At 43.4% G+C, this 19,921-nt stretch overlaps 2 protein-coding genes across 3 annotated transcripts in view; one reads left to right on the top strand and one right to left on the bottom strand.

Moving 5' to 3' along the window:
• Window positions 1-1,538: 1,538 nt before the first annotated feature.
• MTRES1 (mitochondrial transcription rescue factor 1) lies at window positions 1,539-6,095 on the top strand. The gene is made up of 4 exons (XM_065681121.1): window positions 1,539-1,644; window positions 3,243-3,684; window positions 4,517-4,589; window positions 5,630-6,095. The coding sequence occupies exons 2-4, from the start codon at window positions 3,251-3,253 to the stop codon at window positions 5,804-5,806; spliced, it is 684 nt and encodes a 227-aa protein (XP_065537193.1). The 5' UTR covers window positions 1,539-1,644; window positions 3,243-3,250; the 3' UTR covers window positions 5,807-6,095.
• An 8,157-nt stretch (window positions 6,096-14,252) lies between these two features.
• The window catches only part of BEND3 (BEN domain containing 3), a 22,692-nt gene continuing 17,023 nt past the window's right edge, over window positions 14,253-19,921 (bottom strand). For both annotated transcript variants that reach the window (XM_065681119.1, XM_065681120.1), the window contains one exon: window positions 14,253-19,286. In XM_065681119.1, coding sequence (XP_065537191.1) covers window positions 17,013-19,286 — 2,274 coding nt within the window. In that variant the 3' untranslated portion in view covers window positions 14,253-17,012. The remainder of the gene's footprint in view (window positions 19,287-19,921) is intronic.

Raw genomic sequence — 19,921 nt, 5'->3', positions numbered from 1 at the left:
ATCCTACATGAGGCAAATCGAATTCTAAAGGCTCTGAAAAGAACGGGGTGTTTGCAGAGCTAGGCTTGAGGGGGTTTTATTGGGATTTGGGTGTGGGGTTCCTCCTCTCCCAGAGGAGACAATATTTCTGCACAGGGAATCCCCTCTGTTCAGACATTTATTTCTATGCTGACTCACTGCGTGCCACTAGAAATGCAAGAAAGTTTCTCGTACCAACCTTTTTTTTTTGGTTTTCTCTCCTCAATAAGGATATGCCTATTTCAATAGATATGGTGGGAAAGTGCTAAAAAGCTAACAGCTATATTCCCACCAACACTGATCAGATATCACAGACCTGGGCACTGGAGCATTCCATAAAGGTGTTGAGATCTTCCTTTCCAGGGGGGTTTCCAAGGTGGGGAAATAGCTTTGCCAAGGAACTGCTCCATTACAAAATATCCCTGACATAAGAACCTCTCAATCAAACGTTTTATGACGAAGTTTATAGAAGCGTAAAATTAAGCAGTCACTTACACTGCCCATGCTAATTGCAGAGTATGTACAGCAGTATCTCCACAGTTATACGACTCCCCATATTTGCTGATAGTTTTCCAAGGGAGGACGGGTCTCTAAGGTGAGGTGACAGGTAACAGGCATTTTGAAGCAGAACTTTAAAGCTGAGGAGCTCTTCCATCTGCCAAAATTACACCAAACCTTGTACAACCGTTTACACCAGGGCAAGATGCTGCCAATCTGATGGGATTGCATTTTGTTGCTGGTTTGTAAGAATTCACCAAATGCTGAGCAAACAGAGCATCCCAAAGCACCAAGAGAGATGTGGTTGGTGCATGGCAGGGAGAGAGCTGGGAGAAGGCAGGAAGGGGGGGAATGGACCTGTCCTGGTTTCTGAGCTCCAAAGAGGAGGGATTATGGATTACCGCCATGTACTGGGGGTGTGGAGTGAAAGCGGGAGACATAATGTGAAGGAAAATAACAAAGATGAAGACAGGGAAAACTCAGGCCGCAATGGGATTTGGATTAGACTGTCACAGTGGCCAAGCCTTTCCTATTAGTCTGTGGTCAGGAAACTCTAGGAGTCATCTCCCAGTGAGAGATTTCCACTGCTTTCTGGTTTGGGCGTGTGGGCAGAGCCTGAGGGGCCGAAAGTATTACAAAGGGAAGATCAGAGGTGTCTAAAATCCAGACGGTGTGTAAAGGATTACTGTCATTACTCCGCGTGCTTTCGCTGTGCCATTAGGAGAGCAGCACCGGTGGGGAGGGAGGAAGGGCCCTGCCCAGCGGGGCCCGCCGGCAGCCTCTCTCGGGCAGGGGGGGCAGCTGCCGCCGAGACACCCAGGCAGGCAAACCCGCGTTCTGCCTCCCCCCACCTCCAAACCAGCGTGCGGTGGAGAATAACGATGGGGAAACGGCTCGGACAGACCCCCGTGGGGCACGGGGCCGGCGGAGGGCGGCTGGGAGGCAGAGGCCGGCGCCTCCCGAGGGCCTTCCCTCCAGCGGTGCCGGACCCCCCCGCCTGCGGCCGCTCCACCAGGCTCCGGCAGGGGGCGCCGGGTGCCGGCTGAAGGGGCTCCTCCTCCGGCCTGCGAGCGTCGGCGTGGGGACGGCAGCGGTTAGGCCCGGGCCCGAGGCGCCCGGAGGACCCAGGTAACTGTGCCGACGCCGCGGCCCGCTGCTCCCCGAGCCTTGCCGGGCCTCCCCTGCCGCCTCCTGCCCCCATCCGCGCCCCCCCCGGCTCTAAGGTCGCGGGTCTGGGGGACGGGGTCCGGTGTGGAGGGCAGGCCGCGGCCTGCCCCGAGTTGTCGGCCGGGGCAGCCGGGGCTCCCTGGGGACCGTCAGCAGCGGCGGGCCCGCTACAGAGGGTCAGAGACCGACCCCTCGGGGGCAGGGCGGTGTGTGTCTGCGGGCCCCCACCGCCCGCCGTGACTGCTGGCGTCGTCTCGGCTGCGTGGTTTTGAACGGGCTTCCAGCCCCCGGCAGCGTTCGGGCTTGTGTCCTCCCCGGGCAGCAAGGCTGATCGCTGTCCGCGTTCAGGTTTCATGAGGGTGAGAGGACGCCCTTGGCGTGTGGGGCGGCTGTCGGCCTTCCCGGCAGGGGCTTTCTCGGCGGCCGGTTGCACCCGCCGGCCCGCGGGGAATGAAGTAGGAATGAGCACTAGATATAAGCAGTAATAGTTGGTTGCACGTTCAAATACCTGTTCTAGGAGTTTGTCCCCAAACTGAGGGGAGGCGTAAGTCTTAAGTGAGGCTTGACCCACTGTAAACTTTATATGTCATGTATTTTAAGTTCATGCATTTAAATACAGGAAAGCCAAGGGAGGTGTGGTCTTTTTATTTGGCTCATAATTACCCTCATTGATCAGGGCTTTTGCCCAGCCACAAAAACCACCTCGTAAAGTTCTCAGCCGAGTTCTCTTGGGTGTGGGGAAAGCAAGCTCCAGTCTCAGGAAAAAACACATGTTTCCACACATGCAAGGTCCTAATAAAAGGCAGTGCTCCACCTAGCTGGGAAGGACTGGAAATCAGTTCCTAAGAGTGTTGAAAGGCTCCTGGGGTGTGTTTTTTGGGGTGCTTCTCCTACTTCTCTCCGGTTAGAGATGGCTCCCCATGCTGGGGAGCATGCATGTGAGACTGCTGTTGCTGGTTTCAGCCCTATTGCAGTACACAGAGCAGCACTGTTTCTCTAGAACTCTACCACGATGTTAAATTTGGAGAAACAGGGCGGAACACTTTGCAGTGTTCTGCCATGCAGGAGTGTTGTGGTCCAAGCAGAATCTAAAGTTAAGCGGCTTTCGACTCTTCTGGGTTTATTTGCTTGCAGTATTGAGCAGGTTGTTTTCATTGACGATGAGTCATGGTGAATGTTTTTTATATGCTTTTTATGACATATGCTTTTGTTAGTTGTATTTCAGGTGTAGAGAGAAAAATAACCACAAATGAGTTTGGACAGAGTTTGGACAGTTGATATTAAACTCCAGAAAGGGAATTATGAACAGAATATTCCACTGTTAGTTTTGGTGTTTGCTTTTCATCTGGTGTTTTATCTCTTTGTAATAGTGGACGGTGTGTGAGAAAGGCAGATCATAAAGTTGGTATAGCCTTGCACTTTTAGGTGATGCATTGATTGCTCTACTGGGAAATAGATGATAATCTTTTTGTTTTAACTGTAATGTTGTACCTGGAGAAATCCATCCAACAGACAAAGCAGTTGCTCATTTTTACTCATGAATGTTTGTTTTATTTTAGGGTATGCTATGACTGGCTTCAGACTCCCCATCACTACTTTTAGAAAGCTAAATGTCTGGTTTGGACTGTGGGAGAAATTCTCTTCTAATAAACTGTATCCCTCTTGGAGGAGAAGCATGTTCTGTAGCTGCCAAGCAAGCACAGTAAACTACAGAAGGTGTCCCAGCTTTTCCTCAGTAAAACTTTGTGCACTAAGACTTTCTCCAGAGTATATCTCTGTACTTCCTCTGCGGAACAAAAGTAGCAAAAGCTCTAAAAGGAGCAGACAGACTGTTCAAGAAGAAGAGGAAGAAGAGGATGAAGAGGATGAAGAGGAAAGCGATTTAGAGGATGAATTTGAAAATGACCCCAACGTAGTAAAAGATTACAAGGATCTTGAAAAAGTGGTGCAGTCTCTTCGATACGATGTGGTCATGAAAGCTGGCCTAGACATTGCAAGAAAGTAAGTATGGCAGAAACAACCTGCTCATGATAAAGGTGTCATGCATCTGAAATTTGAGGCTTGATACTCTTTTAATGTTGGAATAACTAAATACTGGGAGATGAGGGGGGCATTGTTTGATGGTTGGGGTTTTTTTTACATAGCTATTTTGACTGTCTAAAAATGTTTTGGGTGGATGGGTGTTCTTGTGGGTTTTACCTTGCCTCCCTTGAAACAGCCTGCTTTTTGCTGGCTGCAGTATTTCTAAGATTGCTGAGGAGGCATTTTCTATCAGTTACTGTTTATTTAAAATGAAGAAATTACAAAATACTGTACTGAGTAATACAAAATGATCTAATCTGAGATTGAGGGAGTAAAATAATACACTACTTAATGGCTGTAGAAATAGGTGATGGCGAGTATAAGCCTAATGTACTAGTAAATATATCACAGTGCAGTCTGTAAATGTACCACAGTGTCTGATCTAGTGCAACCTACAGAAGCCTTAAATTGCAGTGCTTTTAAAACAGAATGTTAGTATAACTTGATGAGTTAGAAATGATTAACCTGGCTGGTGCAGGAAAGGGAATATTATTCATTGGATATTCAGGAGACAGGTCTGTAAAAACAGCTTTTCATGGTTTGCACAGAGCAACTATACTCTATTATTTCATTTAATATCTATGAAAGACTTTTTTTTTCTAGTTCAGGTCTGTCCCGACCTTAAATAAAGGTATCCTTTATGCACAGATGAGAGCTGTGGCAATGTGCCTTGCACATGAATGCTGTTCTTGTGTATCTGCAAAGAAACAATTGCACACTGTAAATGCAATAAAACCTTGTTTTTCTTCAGTAAAGTAGAAGATGCATTCTACAGTAATGAACTCAGGCTGAATGGAGAAAAACTATGGAAGAAAAGTAGAACTGTAAGACTTTTTAAAATTTAAATCTTTTCATACAGTACAAGAAAATAACTAAGGCATGACCTCTTCTCCCTCTAAATCGCTCTGCAAAGGCGAATGAGTAGCATTGCTAACACCACTTCCAGCCTTGTGTGTGTGTGGCTATGATTCTCTGGGTAAGGCGTTACTCCCTAAGGCAGGCAGGAGACTTGTGTTACTAGAGAGTAAAATCTAAGGTTGAAAGTCAGGAGAAGACAGATGGCAGCAGGGACATAACTTTCAAAGTTGCTGAAGGAAGTGATGATACCGATGTGAGGTTGATGGAGTCGGAAGATTGAATCTGAGATACTGGTGGAGCAGGCATATGATTAAAGAGAAAGTTTGATGGTAGGGATTGAAACGGGGGGAGCTCAGGTGAGGTTGTTGTATCTGGAGCAGAGCACACAGGAACACATTTGGGAGAAGAGCCGGAAGGGTTGCCAGCCATACTCTTTAATGACAGAGCTTGCCAGAATGATGACAGGCTTCAACCCACCCTCTATGTGAGGGTGGTCCCACATGGTGGTTACTGTCATCAAAGGGTCGTAAGTTGTATTTCCTGGTTCTCTAAAGACTAGTTTTTGAGAGGCATACTGCTTGTATGATGTTTGAAAAGAACATAGGCAGTTGGCAAGCACTCTGAAACACTTCATGCTCTTTTAAAGGCAGGAGGGAGAACATTGCATTTTGCTGGTTTGTATTGATACAAAAAGATTGGCAGGAAATACCCTTCAGGAAAGAAACCCAACATACTACATGGCACCTTTTTCACAGTTAGGTGTCAGCCATAGAACCGGAAGCGTAAAGCTTTTGGCAGAGAAGGTCATGAGACATTTAATTGCTTATTGCCAGGATTTCATAGCTGGAGGATTTGTAGTGTGTCTAGTGTTGCCTTGCCTGCCTCCTGCCCTGGGAGATAAGAATATTAAATGGAAAGAAAGGAACAGAGTTACAGTTGGCCATAGGCTGTAGGGATTTGTTTTCCCAGGAAATGTTGATAATCAGTCATCTTTTTCTGTTTCCAGGTGAAAACTGGGGATACGCTGGATCTCATAGTAGGTGAAGATAAAGAAACAGAAACTGCCATAGTTATGCGGGTAGTCTTAAAAAAAGTATCTAACAAAACTGAAAGTGAAAAATACAAAGTAATTGTGAGGCGCTGGAAACACTTAAAAGTGCCCAAACAGGATGTATTTAAGTGACAGGGGGTTGCATGTGGCAGCATAAGAGTTTTGCAGAAAACCGTATTTGTTCTTAAATACGAATTTTGGTTAAACAAAATTACAGTACCCTTTGTTAAGGGCTTGTGTTAGAATGTTCTCTCCCTCTGCTGTATATGTCAATATCCATGCAATAAGCCTGTCGCTTTTTGCTGTTAGTTTTGTTTCATGGCTCTGTGGGATAAAAGATCCAACCCTTACAATTCCAGGCAGTTGCCTTACAGATGTTATAAATGATGAACCAATAAAGACTAATTTGATCACTGTTTAATTGCTGCCTAATTTTGTTAATCAGAAAGGTTACATTAAAGCTGACAGCACAACAAGCAGAACCGGTTTGTTAATTTTATCTCTACATCTGTAAAAGAGTTATGGATAATAGGAATAAACCCCCCAGTTATGTGAAATTGGTTCCTTTTTCATTATTGGTTTGATCTTGGTTAACCATACCAACTCTGTGCTTATACATAGTGCTGCTATACCAAGAATACAGAAGGACTCTTGATTGCAGCTGCATATTTCTAAGAAGGAAACTTCATAACAGAGAATCATAGACTCATTTAGGTTAGAAAAGACTTAAGATCATTGAGTCCAACCATTAACCTAACACTGCCAAGTCCAGCGCTATGTCCCTAGGCACCACATCGACACCACTTCTAAATCCCTCCAGGGATGGTGACTCGACCACTGCCCTGAGCAGCCTGTTCCAGTGCTTGACAACCCTCTTGGTGAAGAAATTTTTGTTAATATCCAATCTGTACCTCCACTGGTGCAACTTGAGGTTGTTGCCTCTTGCCCTATTGCTTGTTACTTGGGAAAAGAGACTGACACCCACCTCACTACAACCTCCTTTCAGGTAGTGGTAGGGAGTGGTAAGGTGCCCCTCCTTTTATCCAGTGAAGAATGCATCCATCCAAGCCATGAGCTGCCAGTTTATCCAGGAGAATGCTATAGTAAATGGTGTCAAAGGCTTTATTCAAGTCCAGGTAGGCAACATCCACAGAGTTCTCTCATCCACTAAGCTGGTCACCTTTGTCACAGGAGGTGATTAGGTCATAGAATCGTTAGGGTTGGAAAGGACTTTAAAATCATATAGTTCCAACCCCCCTGCCATGGGCAGGGACACCTCACACTAAACCATGTCACCCAAGGCTGTGTCCAACCTGGCCTTGAACACTGTCGGGGATGAAGCATTGACAACTTCCCTGGGCAACCCATTCCAGTGCCTCACCACCCTTAAAGAACTTCCTCCTTATATCCAATCTAAGCTTCCCCTGTTACCTGTTTTAACCTGTTACCCCTGTCCCATCACTACAGTCCCTAACGAAGAGTCCCTCCCCAGCATCGTTATAGCCCCCCTGTATCCTTATAGGCCCCCTAAAGGGGGATCTTGAGGTCAGTCAAGCAAGATCTGCATTTCATAAACCCATGGTGACAGGGCCTGAACACCTGTTTGTCTTGTATGTGCCATGTGATGGCACTAAAGAAGGTCTGGCTCATAACCTTCCCCAGCACCAAGGTCAGGCTGACAGGCCTCTAGTTCCCTGGATCCTCCTTCTAACCCTTCCTGTAGATGGGTGTCGCATTAGCTAACCTCCAGTCAACTGGGACCTTCCATTAGCCAGGTTTGCTGATAAATGATGGAAAGGGGCTCAGTGAGCACTTCTGCCAGCTCCCTCTTGGGTGGATCCCATCTGGCCCCATAGCCTTGTGTGTGTTTAAGTGCTGTAGCAGGTCATTAACCATTTCCCCTTGGATTATGGGGGCTTTGTTCCACATCCTGGCCTTGTCTTCCAGCAAGAGTGAGGTTAAGGTGGCATTAAGTACCTCAGCCTTTTCCTCATCCCTTGTAACTACGTTTCCCCCTGCATTCAGTAAAGGACAGAGATTCTCCTTAGCCCATGTTTTGTTGCTCACGTACTTACAGAAACATTTTTTTGTTGTCTTTTACAGCAGTAGCCAGATGAAGTTCTAGTTGGGCTTTGGTGCTGCTAATTTTCTCCCTGCATAACCTCATGACAACTCTGTAGTCCTCCCGAGTGGCCTGCCCCTTCTTCCAAAGGTCATAAACTCGCCTTTTTTTCCTGAGTTCCAGCCAAAGCTCTCTGTTCAGCCAGGCCCCCCTTCTCCCTGACAGCTCATCTTTCAGCACAGGGGGACGGCCTGCTCCTGTGCCTTTGAGATTTCCCTCTTGAAGCATGTCCAGCTTTCCTGGACTCATGTGCCCTTCAGGACTGTCTCCCAAGGGGCTCAGGCCAGACTTCCCTCTGCTGACCCCCCTTCTTAATTCTTCAATAATTGAACCCCCTTATAATTTCATGGTTGCTATGCCCTCTAACCATCACATCGCCCACAAGTCCTTCTCTGTTCGTGAACAACACGTCCAGTGGGGTGCCTTCCATAGTTGGCTCCCTCATCAGCTGTGTCAGGAGGTTATAAATCAGTTATGGCAGCAAGATTCTGCTCTCATGGAGAAGGCAGATCAGTGAGGATAGGTATAGTACTGCTGGTTCTTCATGTAACCATGCAGAGAAAAATGAAATATGTTTGTCACATATTAATTTCAGTGTGGCACTTAGAAGAGTATTTAATACTCAGGTGGTGTAAAGAAAGATGTGAGCAAAGGTCAGGCCATAATGTAATGAAAACCACCTTCCTGTATTACTACAGGAAAATACCGTCACTTAGGACAGGAGTAACCACTCACACTTGTGTAACATTGAACATAAGCTTCTCCCAACACAAGCAACTTGTTGATTGAACGTGGTGCAGACAGCTTTTATTCTGTTTTATATATGTTTAGGCAGCCACATGCAGGTGTGTGTTTACAGGAAAGCTGGTCAGTAGGAGCAGGTAGCTACTGTTCATCCAGTCTGTGATCTGCACCTAACCTAATCTGGAGAGCCCAGAGGAAAGCAGATAGCCCAGAACAGGCAGCAGGAGCATATTCCAGAGCACTTTTTCTCTGGTGTTTCTGAAACCTAAATGGGCAGGCAAGAAACTGTTGCTCCCAAAGTAAACCCAGTGCTCTGGTAAAGCATCAGACTATCAGGTACACACAAAAGCTTTGGTAAAGCAATGACTGCATGAAATATCCCTGAGGTGAGAGGAAGCTGTGGTGCCCACCAGGTTAGGAGTGCATGGGAACTGTTGGGCTCAACTGGCAACAGCTACTTGATGACTCTGACTTGTACCTGCTGCTGCCCACAGCCTTGGAAGTGGTGGCTGCTGAGCGTGGTATCTGAAATACTTTCTAGCTAAAATCTGTGCTGGTTTGGGCTTTTTTCTTTTTTTATGGTTGTGTAGCTGTGTAAAGATGCAGATACATGTCTAGTTCTAATGGCACAGTGACCTTTTCTGGTCACTTGTGATTCTTAACAGGACACGATCCTGGCAAGATTCCCTAGGGGATTTTGGTGACCCTTACACTACAGAAGTGAAGGGATTCAGCATAGCAAGCACCCAGAGGAACATGGCAGGCTGTACTTTCATTGCAGGCATTGCTGTTTCCATTCTTTTGGAGTTTGCACCAAGTGCTATGGACATAAACAGATGAGATGCATCCTCTGTTCTTGAATTCCACTTACCATTGCTATTCTAACTGGCTCACATAATCTCCAGGGATGCTGAGAGAAGCAAGTAGAAAGATGTGTTACAAGCAATACATCAGTGAGCTCCAGCTGCAGGTCAGTAATCATTCATTACCTGTCAAGTGCTTGTCAGTTTATACAGTCACGCTGCCTGTCACCTCCAGCAGTGGCAGCTTTCACACCAGAGATTACAGGGCCAGAATAGGACCCCACTCGTAAACAACAGGGATGCTTTGGGGCTTGGGGACAGCCAAGGGACAAACATGAAGAAATTAACTTTCTGAAAGGGTCCGTTTTGTGTAGAATGAAATCAGCAACAACAACAACAACAAACACACACTCATGCCTAGCATCCAAGATGAGCAGGAAAGCTGCAACCCTGAAAGTCATTGACTAAGGAAGAGCACTGGCAGGGTAATTTCCTGAGCATGACAAAATATAAATACAATATTAGGCCAAACGTTAGATTTTAACTTCTGGAAAAGGTTACTGGACTACTGGGAAGTAGACAAGAGCTTGCAATCAAGACCTAGCCCTTTCCTCATGATGACAGAGAGACATTTTACCAAAGCCTGTAGTGAGAATAAGGAACGCTGGTTTTAAACTGAAAGAGTACAGATTTAGATTGGATATAAGGAAGGTATTTTTTATGGTGGTGATGAGGCTCTGGCACAAGTTGTCCAGAGAAGCTGTGGCTGCCCCATCCATGGCAGTGTTCAAGGCCAGGCTGGATGAGGCTTTGAGCAAGTCTAGTGGAAGGTGTCCCTGCGGGTGGCAGGGGGGTGCACTAGATGGTCTTTCCAATTCAAACCATTCTCTTACTCTACAACTACCAAAACCAGGTCTTCACTGACAGATGAAGGTGGAAACAGGCTTTCATAGGTTTTAAGTGTTGAGCCACTAGTGGTATCAGCAAAATGAAGAAAAAGAAAGGCAGACTTCCTATGTAGTCTTATGATGGTGGTGAGAGCAGCCTCTGTGGATTCAGTGTTTGGTGAGAGAACTGTACCTGTTTGCTTCAGAAAAGCTTCAGTCACAGTCAGGGTGATCTCAGACGAAAACCATGACAGTAGGAAAGTGAGCAGCTGTTCTGCTTGGCTGCATTGATCTGTCCTGGATAAGCTTCTCTATTGATCAGACCTTTTTATTGGGGCCAGACATTGCTGAGCAGGTTGTGCTTGTTTCTGCAGCCTTTAAACATTTGATCTGTGAGCTAAAGAAAGACAAAACTTGGTTAATGACTGATGCTGAGTGCCCGGCGAGCAGAGCCAACGTGATCTGGGAGGTATAAAAACAAGCACATCACAGCCAATTTTTGCCAGCCATTCAAGAGGGCTTTCAGACAAGGTTGGCTCACATAGATTGTGTGTAAAGCATGAAACTTGCTTGGGCATCAGCTGTGCATCTTCCCTTCATCAGCCATGAATTTAAGGATGGAGTCTATCTGATAACATGGTCAAGTGTCTGATCAGATGAACTGGCAAAGCATCTGCTGTTTCTTTGCATGGTGGAAGAACTCTACGTAAGGGCTTCCTTGTGGAGATACTGCTGAGAGGTGATAAAGGGAGGTTTGGATGGCTTGAGATGTGACTGACAAGTTCACCAGGGGCTGCTAAGATGACTATGCCCTTGCACAGAGGGATGACCTGATCCAGAAGACTTTGCCTCATCCTGTAAGAGGCAGGCACCACCAGGCTGTGGGTTCAGGACCCAGTGTCACTGGTAGAGCACACAGCATCATCTGACAGCTTTGCATGTTTTGCCTGCTACAGAAGCAATGTTACACACTGCAGTATCTGCTGCCCGTGGGAGAGCCTGCATCATGGAACAGGGTGCAGGAGGATCCTGTGATGGAAATTGCTCACACAGGAGTTGTTGCATCTGGCAGGAGTCAGCCTGGTCAACTAAGGCAGGCGCGTGTTGAAGCTCTGACTAGGTTCAGGGTTCTGCCGCCTACCACAGAGAGGGGGGTTATACTCTCATCCCTCTGTTGTTCCGCCACCAAATAATAGGCAATTCTATTTTCCAGAGAACAGAAAGCGAAGTGTTTCTGGGGTTTATGGTTGGCTGATTGGAAGGTTTGTTTGGTTGTGGGTTTGTGTTTGTTTCTTTCTTGGGGTCGTTTCCTTTTCTCTTTCTGCAATGGCATGTCAGAACAGGACAGTCTACCTGCAGCACCTACCAAATTACAGTGCTCAACAGCCTGTGCAGGTCAATTGTGGTGGTCATTCTACAACAGCATGCATGGGGAAAGGAATGCAAAAGGCGGATGTGGGGGAGCCATGCAAACCTGAGTACTGCTGAAGCTAAAATTCTTCAGTTTCCAGTGCTTCAGCATTCAATGCACATACAGACAAGCACTTCGGGGAGACCCTGGCTTTTCTAAATTATTGGAACAAGGAGGAATAGGGAGCAAGAGACAAAGGACATTACATGACATAAACGCAAACTCTAGGTTTTATACAAGGAACCAGATTTCAAATGTGGGGTCTGATGTTACTGAGTGACTCGTTCTTACTGCTGGCAAGTAACCTCTGGATTTTCATTCCACAGGAAACATTTGTAGATCTTGCTAACACACTGCCTTTATGAGCTCAATCAAAATGGTACATTCCTGAAAGTCTATTGATTAAAGGAATATTCTGCCTCCCAGAAAAGTGAGCACTAACACAGAAGACTACAAAATGCCTCTAGAAACAATGACAAGCAGTGGTTTTGCCATAATGAAATCTGAGAAGGAAACTGGGAATGATTACTTGAGATTTGTGTGTGTGTAGATATTAATTAGCTGATCTTCCTCCAGTCTTCAGTAATCACCTTTTGTTTCCATCCATTACCACAAATTTTAGCATGATTGCACACGTGATGATTTTGCCCATTTTTTTGTCTGGGAAGTCCTGCCAAATTTTTAGACAGAAAATAACGAAAACCTACTTAAAAACCCCCAACAAACCAGGTTTGTTCTACTCCTGTTTATCTTGGGGGGAAGGGGGGAGAGATAAGTGTGAAAAGAACGTTGTATTCTCCAGAACAGCTTTAATTCCTTTCTATTACAGCTCTTCCCATCTTGTGAGAACAAAATTCTTTCTGAGTTGTTACTGAAAGAAAAATGCTCAGTGGGGACCACAGCCCCATCACGGACAGATGAGGAGATGGAGTAAGCAGGTGGTTTGCCCATGTCACAGGCCCACTCTTTTACGGCTACTAACTAGAAAATGACAAAAATGGAAAGGAAGATGCTGGATGAAAACAGTGTACAGGCCAATCTCCTGACAGCCAGATGAGGTAGAAGGAAAACGTGAGTATGACAGAGTTTTGATTTTGTCAGGAGTCATTTGCCTTCAGCCCTGGGACTGGCCAACCCAGAGCAGCTCCTTCAGCCAGTGCCCTGCTGTGGGAGAGATGACCTCTCAGAACAGCATCTCTGAGCTGTGATGAAGACAGTGATGAGTATTCTGTGAGAAACTTCCATAAGAAATTAAACTATCACTACCCACGAGAAGTTTAGATGAATGACTTCTATAATGGAGAGGGTAAAATGAGCATTTCAAAAGCACTGTTACTACTAGGAATGTATCTTAATATTAGGACAAAAAAGTACGTAGGAAAGAATGAAGACAAACACGCAGATTTATTTCTTTTTCTGTCTTTCTTAGCAAAGACAGTCGGAAGGAAGAATTAGGAGAGGGAACCAAACCATCACTTCAGCTATTCAATTTAAACAACTTCAAGCACATTTGAAAGCAATGTTTTCAGAATGTTCCTGAAGAAAACCCCAGAACTGTTGGTGCTAATTGCATTGCACTAATAATGGAAAAAATCAAGAGTCAAACCAAGGAACTGAAGTAGTCTTGGCAATGGCAGTGATGGAGTTTGTTTCATTTACTCAGAAAAACCGTAGGCTTGAACCTGCCACACTTGTTCTCCCATAGATTTTAAGTGCAATCAACCAAAATGTGCACAGTTAAGTAAGAACACCTGTCAATTTACACCCCACCCTCAGTACAGGCAAGCTTAAGACTGATTTTCCCAGCTGTTTCACATCCCTTTAATCAGCAAAACCAAAATCTGAATAAAAATAAATTATGACTAAAACCTGCATATTATTTTCTGTGCTTTTGGGGCTGTAGAATTCATATTATCCCCTTCCAGCATGAAATCAGACCTGGTGTGCCTTTGCAGAGTGTCAAGCACAAGATCCTCTGTTTCTCACTGCTATAACACAATATAAATATCAAACAATAGTTGAAAAGAAACAAATGACAGATTTCAAAAAAGTGTACCTACAAATAAATTATATGCATCTTGAAGATAAGAAAAAAGCCAGTCACAAACATTTCGTAGAACATGAAACACTTTGGTGGCTGTAATACATCAGCGTGACAAAGTGGTTGACTTCACGTAAAGATTTTTCTCATTTGCAGACTCGTTGATCCTGACAGCTGAATGCAGTTAATAGGCAATAAAGTGATGCATACTTGATCTCCCTTTTGATATGCTGTTTTGCATCTTTTACACAGCTTCTAAGTAAGTTTTTAATTTGTGGGAAATGCGCAAGACACAAAAATACATAGTTATATTGCACCGTTTCTTTCAGACAGCTGTTAGAAGTCAGCTATTCAATGCTTACCTGAAGCTGACAGAGACACTTAATATTCACCTGAACGGGGTTTACTGACCTGGTAGGTAGAAAGTAATAGTCATCCATAGCAAGTCAGTGTGTGCATGGCTACACACATTCCAAACACTTCAATATCTAGCAATCTTCCTATGACAGCCTCACTTCCAAAATTACAACTTTATTCTTTTAAACAAAAAAAGTTGGAAAAAGAGAAAAATATTTTTAAATGGCCATAGCAAACCAGGGTATTTTCATTTATGCTTTGCCCGAAGAGCTGAGGTTATCTCAGACCTTAGTAACAGACTTTGTAAGAAAAACTTCCTGCTTGTACTCAAGCAATCACCAGACAGCATTCCTCTTGTATGAAAATAATATACCTTTAATTTATTTACAAGACTGACCAACTGGATGAAGTGGCTGTACTTCAGATGCACCGAAATAGCTTTCATTAGTGAACTACATCACTATTCGTATGTCTGTATTTTCTTGATATCAGTCATAAAACATACAATCAAACAAATCATGAAAGGGTTGTGAAGAGTGAGATAAAAGGAATGTATACAACAATCAGAAGTTAAGAGGAAAAAAACAATTAAATTCTATACCCACTTTCAAAAATGTAATTTTAAAAGGTGAAAATTGTTTTTTCACTACTTAGATAATATGAATTGCCTGCATTTTTTACTTAATGTCAACAACTACAGTAAAAGCCAGTATATCTCAAATTTGCATGCTAGCTAGGAACATCTGTCAATTGTAGCAAAGCTTAATGCAGATCAAAGTCTTCTGGGAGCTTCAACATCACTAAGTGGCGAAACACGTATGACATTAAGATAAGAAAATGCATTTCTTACCTTCTGGCCAGCTATTCACAACAACAGATTAAGCAGTTGTTAATATTTTCTGTAATTATTTTATCTCCCATAAAAGTGCATGTAAAAAAATTCACAGAGGTGCTAGGTAGCATACAATTACAAGAGAAAGTCTTGGTTTCTGATACATTCAGTTTGCTAAATTTATGCTAAAATGAAAGATGCAGACATTGTGGTATCAGTTCTTTATCTTTGGTAAACTGTTTTCATTTTTTATTATAGCCATATTTGCTTTGATATCCATCTTGTGCATGGTCTGCTATTATTTAAACCAACAGGAAACATTTGTATGGATATAAACGGTATCAGTGTATTATTTAGTACATTCACGATTTTCTTCATACATTCTTTGAGAATGTTGCTAGCGTACGGGGAAAATGAGCAAATGCTACTAACTATTATGATTTACTCCCAGTTTAACATAATACTTTTACTAGTTCTTGCCATCAGGAAAAAAAAACCGCTTTGTTTTGCTTTTAAAAGAAAGGGATCCATATGACTCTACGAGCAGTAAATTCTAAAAATCTGTAAGTAAAAATACAAGTATTTTGTACTTTCTTACAACTGCTAAAATAGAGAATTACACTGGAACTGGCTTAAAATTTGACACTATGACCCCATCTAAGTAAACAACAAAAAAGGACCACAGACAACATCAACAATTGCTCTAAGGTGTTCCAGCGATGGTCAGTAAGCGATCACTGTCTTTACTGTCTTAAAAATTCATGTTTGACTCTCTCTCACCATTTCTATCAGTATTAAAAGAACGGAAAAAAGGAGAGGGAAAAAGAGAAGAGACAAACTAGTTTTAAAGCAGCACTCTCCAGTGACAAGTCATACAGCAAATTCACATTAGGTACAGGGTGATCTTTGTTACACTTTAATATATTAATGATGTAAACTCGACTGTATGAACCTAAGTTATACATACACAGTTATGCCTCCAAATAGCTACTAATTACAATTACACTAAATCAATTTGGCAAAGTGAGGGAATTCAATATTCCTACACCCAAAATATCCAGGTGCTGCTGCATTTAAGCAAAGAATGAGTTACATAACCACAACTCGCAATAGGGGATCCTGAAACACTGAATTTCATCACAAAACCTATCTTTGCGCATACTTCTTATATCTGCAATTCAGTATGAACACTGGAAACCTTTGGAATCATGATTTTGATAGTAAAGTCTAAAATTTTTCCAAGTTTTTGTTTCAGGTCTTTCTGCTGTTAGCAAATATCTTTGCTATTCTAAGAACACAGCAGCAAGCAGGCGACGGCAAGACATTCCATGGGTACACGCCTGGGTCTGTTCTGACACGCTTTATTCAAACATCCTCTGTCACACCAGCAGTGACACTGGACAAAACAAGAGAAGAACTCACAGGGGCAGGATCAAGCTTGTCGTGTCAAGATTAAAATAAACCATCAACCAAAAATTCACGTTGTGTCTGTGCTCACATCTCCATTTCTCAACAGTTCATTCTTGGGTTTGGAAATAAAACCTGGGTGATGGCCAAAAATGCAAATGACACCATTCTGACCCATTCTTTGACATGGTTTTATTATGTTCAATATCTCGGTATCATCAAGAACAGAACAAATGTGAAACTGCAATTACTGCAGAAACAAAGTCCAATATTCCAATGATTTCCAGTGAACACGGCACTTTCAAATTGAAATTAAGGTTAAATTTCAAACTCCGAATTAAGTTACAAGACTTGTTTAGAAGGGTACAATGAAAAACTGCCCCTGAAGAGCACAATGATTTAAAAAGAAAATTGTTTATTATTAGAAAGTGATAAAAACCAGAAGATGCAGAAATGGGGAGTGGAGTAATACAGTTTCAATACATGTACCAGTGTAAATCGTGCTCTTAGCAAGTCATTGATAGTGCCATCATTGATGACTTACGGTCTTTACCCATGTACAAATGTAGTAAGCCACTTCCCACTGCTGCGGTGCCCACATAAATGCAACACACACATTAAAAAGCAACAAACTTAGCGCCTGACTGTCCTAGACGCTGATCACCCTCAGCTCCTGACAGGCCCCTCAGTCTAAACCAAAGCATAATCCTGACAATAATTTAGTGGTCAAAGTCTTAGGAATTTAAAGAATCTGTCACTTTTTTTGTTTTCTTTGCTTTTTTCAGTATATCACACTTTTTTCTGTTAGGACGCCGGCATCTTTCATCAATGCTCGGTATACATTCATAATGCCATACTTCTTCCATTTTCTCCACAGGGTAAACTGCCTCCACGTAATGACGGATCAGTCTCAGCCTGATAGGATCGAGCTGTTTTTTGTTACAAGCACCTGAATGGTTGTATTGCAGCCTGAGATTCTCTGGAGTGAAGAGTTCGGGAAAGAGTCTTACAAGAAGCCTGGCAGCAAAATTGCCGACCGACAGGCTCTGCTGCACTATCTCTCTTACCTCCTTATCAGACAGCAAATACAGAGAAGGCACAGGGAAGTCTGGATTTGGAACAACGAGCTCATCAAGTGGTATCTTGCAAAAATCCTTGCTGCTTCTTTCTGGCGGCAGTGGCGGCCCTTCAAATTCCTCTCGAAACCTCTCGGGGTTTATTACATAGCTGAGAAATTCCCTCCTGTCGGGCCCTGGCACATGGATTCTTCGTTGCTGTTGGTACGAGCGCCTTTGCTCCGTGTCTCTGCGTCGACACCTCTCATCAAGCTTCCCAACAAACTCCAATGTCCACACTCTGTCATTCTTTGCTCTGGGGTACAGTATCTGCACATAATGTCGAATTAATTTAATTCTAGTGGGGTCAAGCTGTTTCTTGCCTAAAGATCCACTACAGTTGTATTGCTTCCGTAAGTTTTCATGAGTAAACAGTTCAGGAAATAAGAGAACAAGCAATCGCGAGGCAAAGTTGCCTATGGAAAGACTGCTTTCGTATATGCTTTTAATCTGTTCTTTGTTCAACAGGTAATCTGGGACAGGGACATCAAAATCGGGAGGGGGAAAGTCAAGTTTGTCGAAGTCTATGGGTACAAGCCAAATTTTTTTTGAGCGTCTACCTGGTTTTTCATATTCAAAACTGTCTTCCACTTTTATGATTGACACATCATCTGGTAAACTAGAAGAATCATAATAGTCATCTCTCATCTGATCGCATTCACTTCCATCCATGTATGTGTTTTCAAGCTCATCGTTTATTCGCTGCACACATTGCTGCAACCAGGCTTCTTCTTCTTGTACATCTGGAAAGTAAATTTCAGTGTACCTACGGATTATTTGAAGCCGATGAGGATCCAGCAGCTGTCTTCCAGAGTCTCCAAAGCAGCTGTACCTTTCAGCTAATTTTCTGTGGTCAAAGAGTTCTGGAAACAATCGGTGCAACAAGAAAACAGAAAACTCCCCTGGAGAAGAAGCTTCATCTAAAAATTCATTGAGATCCTGAGCATCCAGCATGTAATCTGAGGCAATGGCACTACTCCTGTCTAAGGACAGAGCTTCATCCTGCTCTTTATCGTCGATAAAATGGGAGGATTCGACTTGCTCAGTCTCATAAAAACTGGACGACTGCACATTCTGCTGACTGTTTTCCATTTCCCTTTGAGCCCAAAATCTATTGAAAAAGTCATTGACTTGAGGCAGACATTCCACCTGCCACACAGCTGTATTCTTCACAGAAGGATAACAAACTTCCACATAGTTACGGATCAGCTGCAGGTGAAGAGATTCAAGTTTCCTTTTGTTGAGAAAGCCGCATGCGCTGCAGCTTCTGCTGAACTCGTCGTCACTGAAAAGCTCTGGAAAGAGTTGCACCAGCAGCCGGCAAGCAAGGTCTCCACCTGATGTGCTCTGATCCATGATTTGTTTGAGCTCCGCAGAAGTCAGCTGGTACTCCGGGGGGGGCTTGAAGTCTGCAACGGACTCCGCTGGACTGACTTGCTTTTTAATTCTGCTAACCTCCAGAGACAACAGGTCAACTTTACTGTGAAGCTGAGTCATATTGGTATTGAGGGTGTTAAGCGTGTAGAACATTTTCTGTATCAAAGAATATATATTTGGGTCAGAATCTGTGGTGGCTGCTGTTACAGCAATGGCTGCAGACGAGTCCCTTTTGCGTTGGTCATTCAAAGTCCGAAGAGGCAAGGGACTGCTGGGGTTGATCTTTTCAAACAACTCATAGGAAGCAAACTGCTCTGCTCCTGGTGGGTTCTTCTTCTCCGTGATTTTGTGTGAGATGCCATAGAGAGGTTTTTTGTAAGATGGAGTGGTTATGTCACTGAAAGATTCTTCTTCACAGAGCCACGTTACATTAGAATTCTTGTTCTTGTTTGGCTGCTCTGCATTTACCTGAGTGGGTGAGCCAGTATCTCTGGTTTTCAAGTTTGAAAGGGGACCCTTTAAATGAATAAATATTGTATTAGTAAGACCACCTTCAAAATATTAGCTATAAATATGCTGCATACATACGCAAAGTCAAATTTTCTCCAGGCGACTTAGCTGTGTTAAATACATCAGAATCAGCAAGTTCATTATATAAAAAAAAATAAAAAGACAGTAAAGTATTAGGGAAGGTGGTTTTGTTTGGTTGGTTTGGTCATGGTTTTCTCCATGGAATAGAAACGCAGTAATAACCCTTAGAAGTCTTAAATCACAGAGCTTTAAATGCTCTCACAAATCAAGTATCATTATGCTTCACCTTGCATATGAGGATCTTGGGCTGTAAAGAATTTGGGTGGCAACAAGTCAGCAGCGGAGCCAAGAATAGAATCTAGGTTTTCTGACTCCTGGTCTTGTGACCTTGCCACTGCCTCCAACAACTGCATTTAACATTCCAGCACTCTCTTTGGTTTAGCTTTTGAAAATACCTCAAAGGCTATATACTAGATACCCAAATTATGCTGCTTTTCTTACTCAAGTGAACTGTAATTAAAACAAGAAAAAAGAGTCAATTTAAATAATAAAAATTTAAGAACAAAGTGAAAAGCACCTTGGTATTGCCTTTTTAGAAAGGGAAGCCCAAGATTTATTTA

The sequence above is a fragment of the Lathamus discolor genome, chromosome 5 (assembly GCF_037157495.1).
Source record: "Lathamus discolor isolate bLatDis1 chromosome 5, bLatDis1.hap1, whole genome shotgun sequence".
Classification (NCBI taxonomy): domain Eukaryota; kingdom Metazoa; phylum Chordata; class Aves; order Psittaciformes; family Psittacidae; genus Lathamus; species Lathamus discolor.
The sequence above is the reverse complement of the archived record's forward strand: the minus strand, read 5'-3'. Positions and strand labels throughout refer to the sequence as shown.

Bases quoted from the DNA above. Each gene is read 5' to 3' on its own strand.
- MTRES1 (XM_065681121.1), top strand. From the start codon at position 3,251: ATGACTGGCTTCAGACTCCCCATCACTACTTTTAGAAAGCTAAATGTC. The intron at 3,685-4,516 runs GTAAGTATGGCA...GTTTTTCTTCAG, and splicing joins GGCCTAGACATTGCAAGAAA to TAAAGTAGAAGATGCATTCT. The intron at 4,590-5,629 runs GTAAGACTTTTT...TTCTGTTTCCAG, and splicing joins TATGGAAGAAAAGTAGAACT to GTGAAAACTGGGGATACGCT.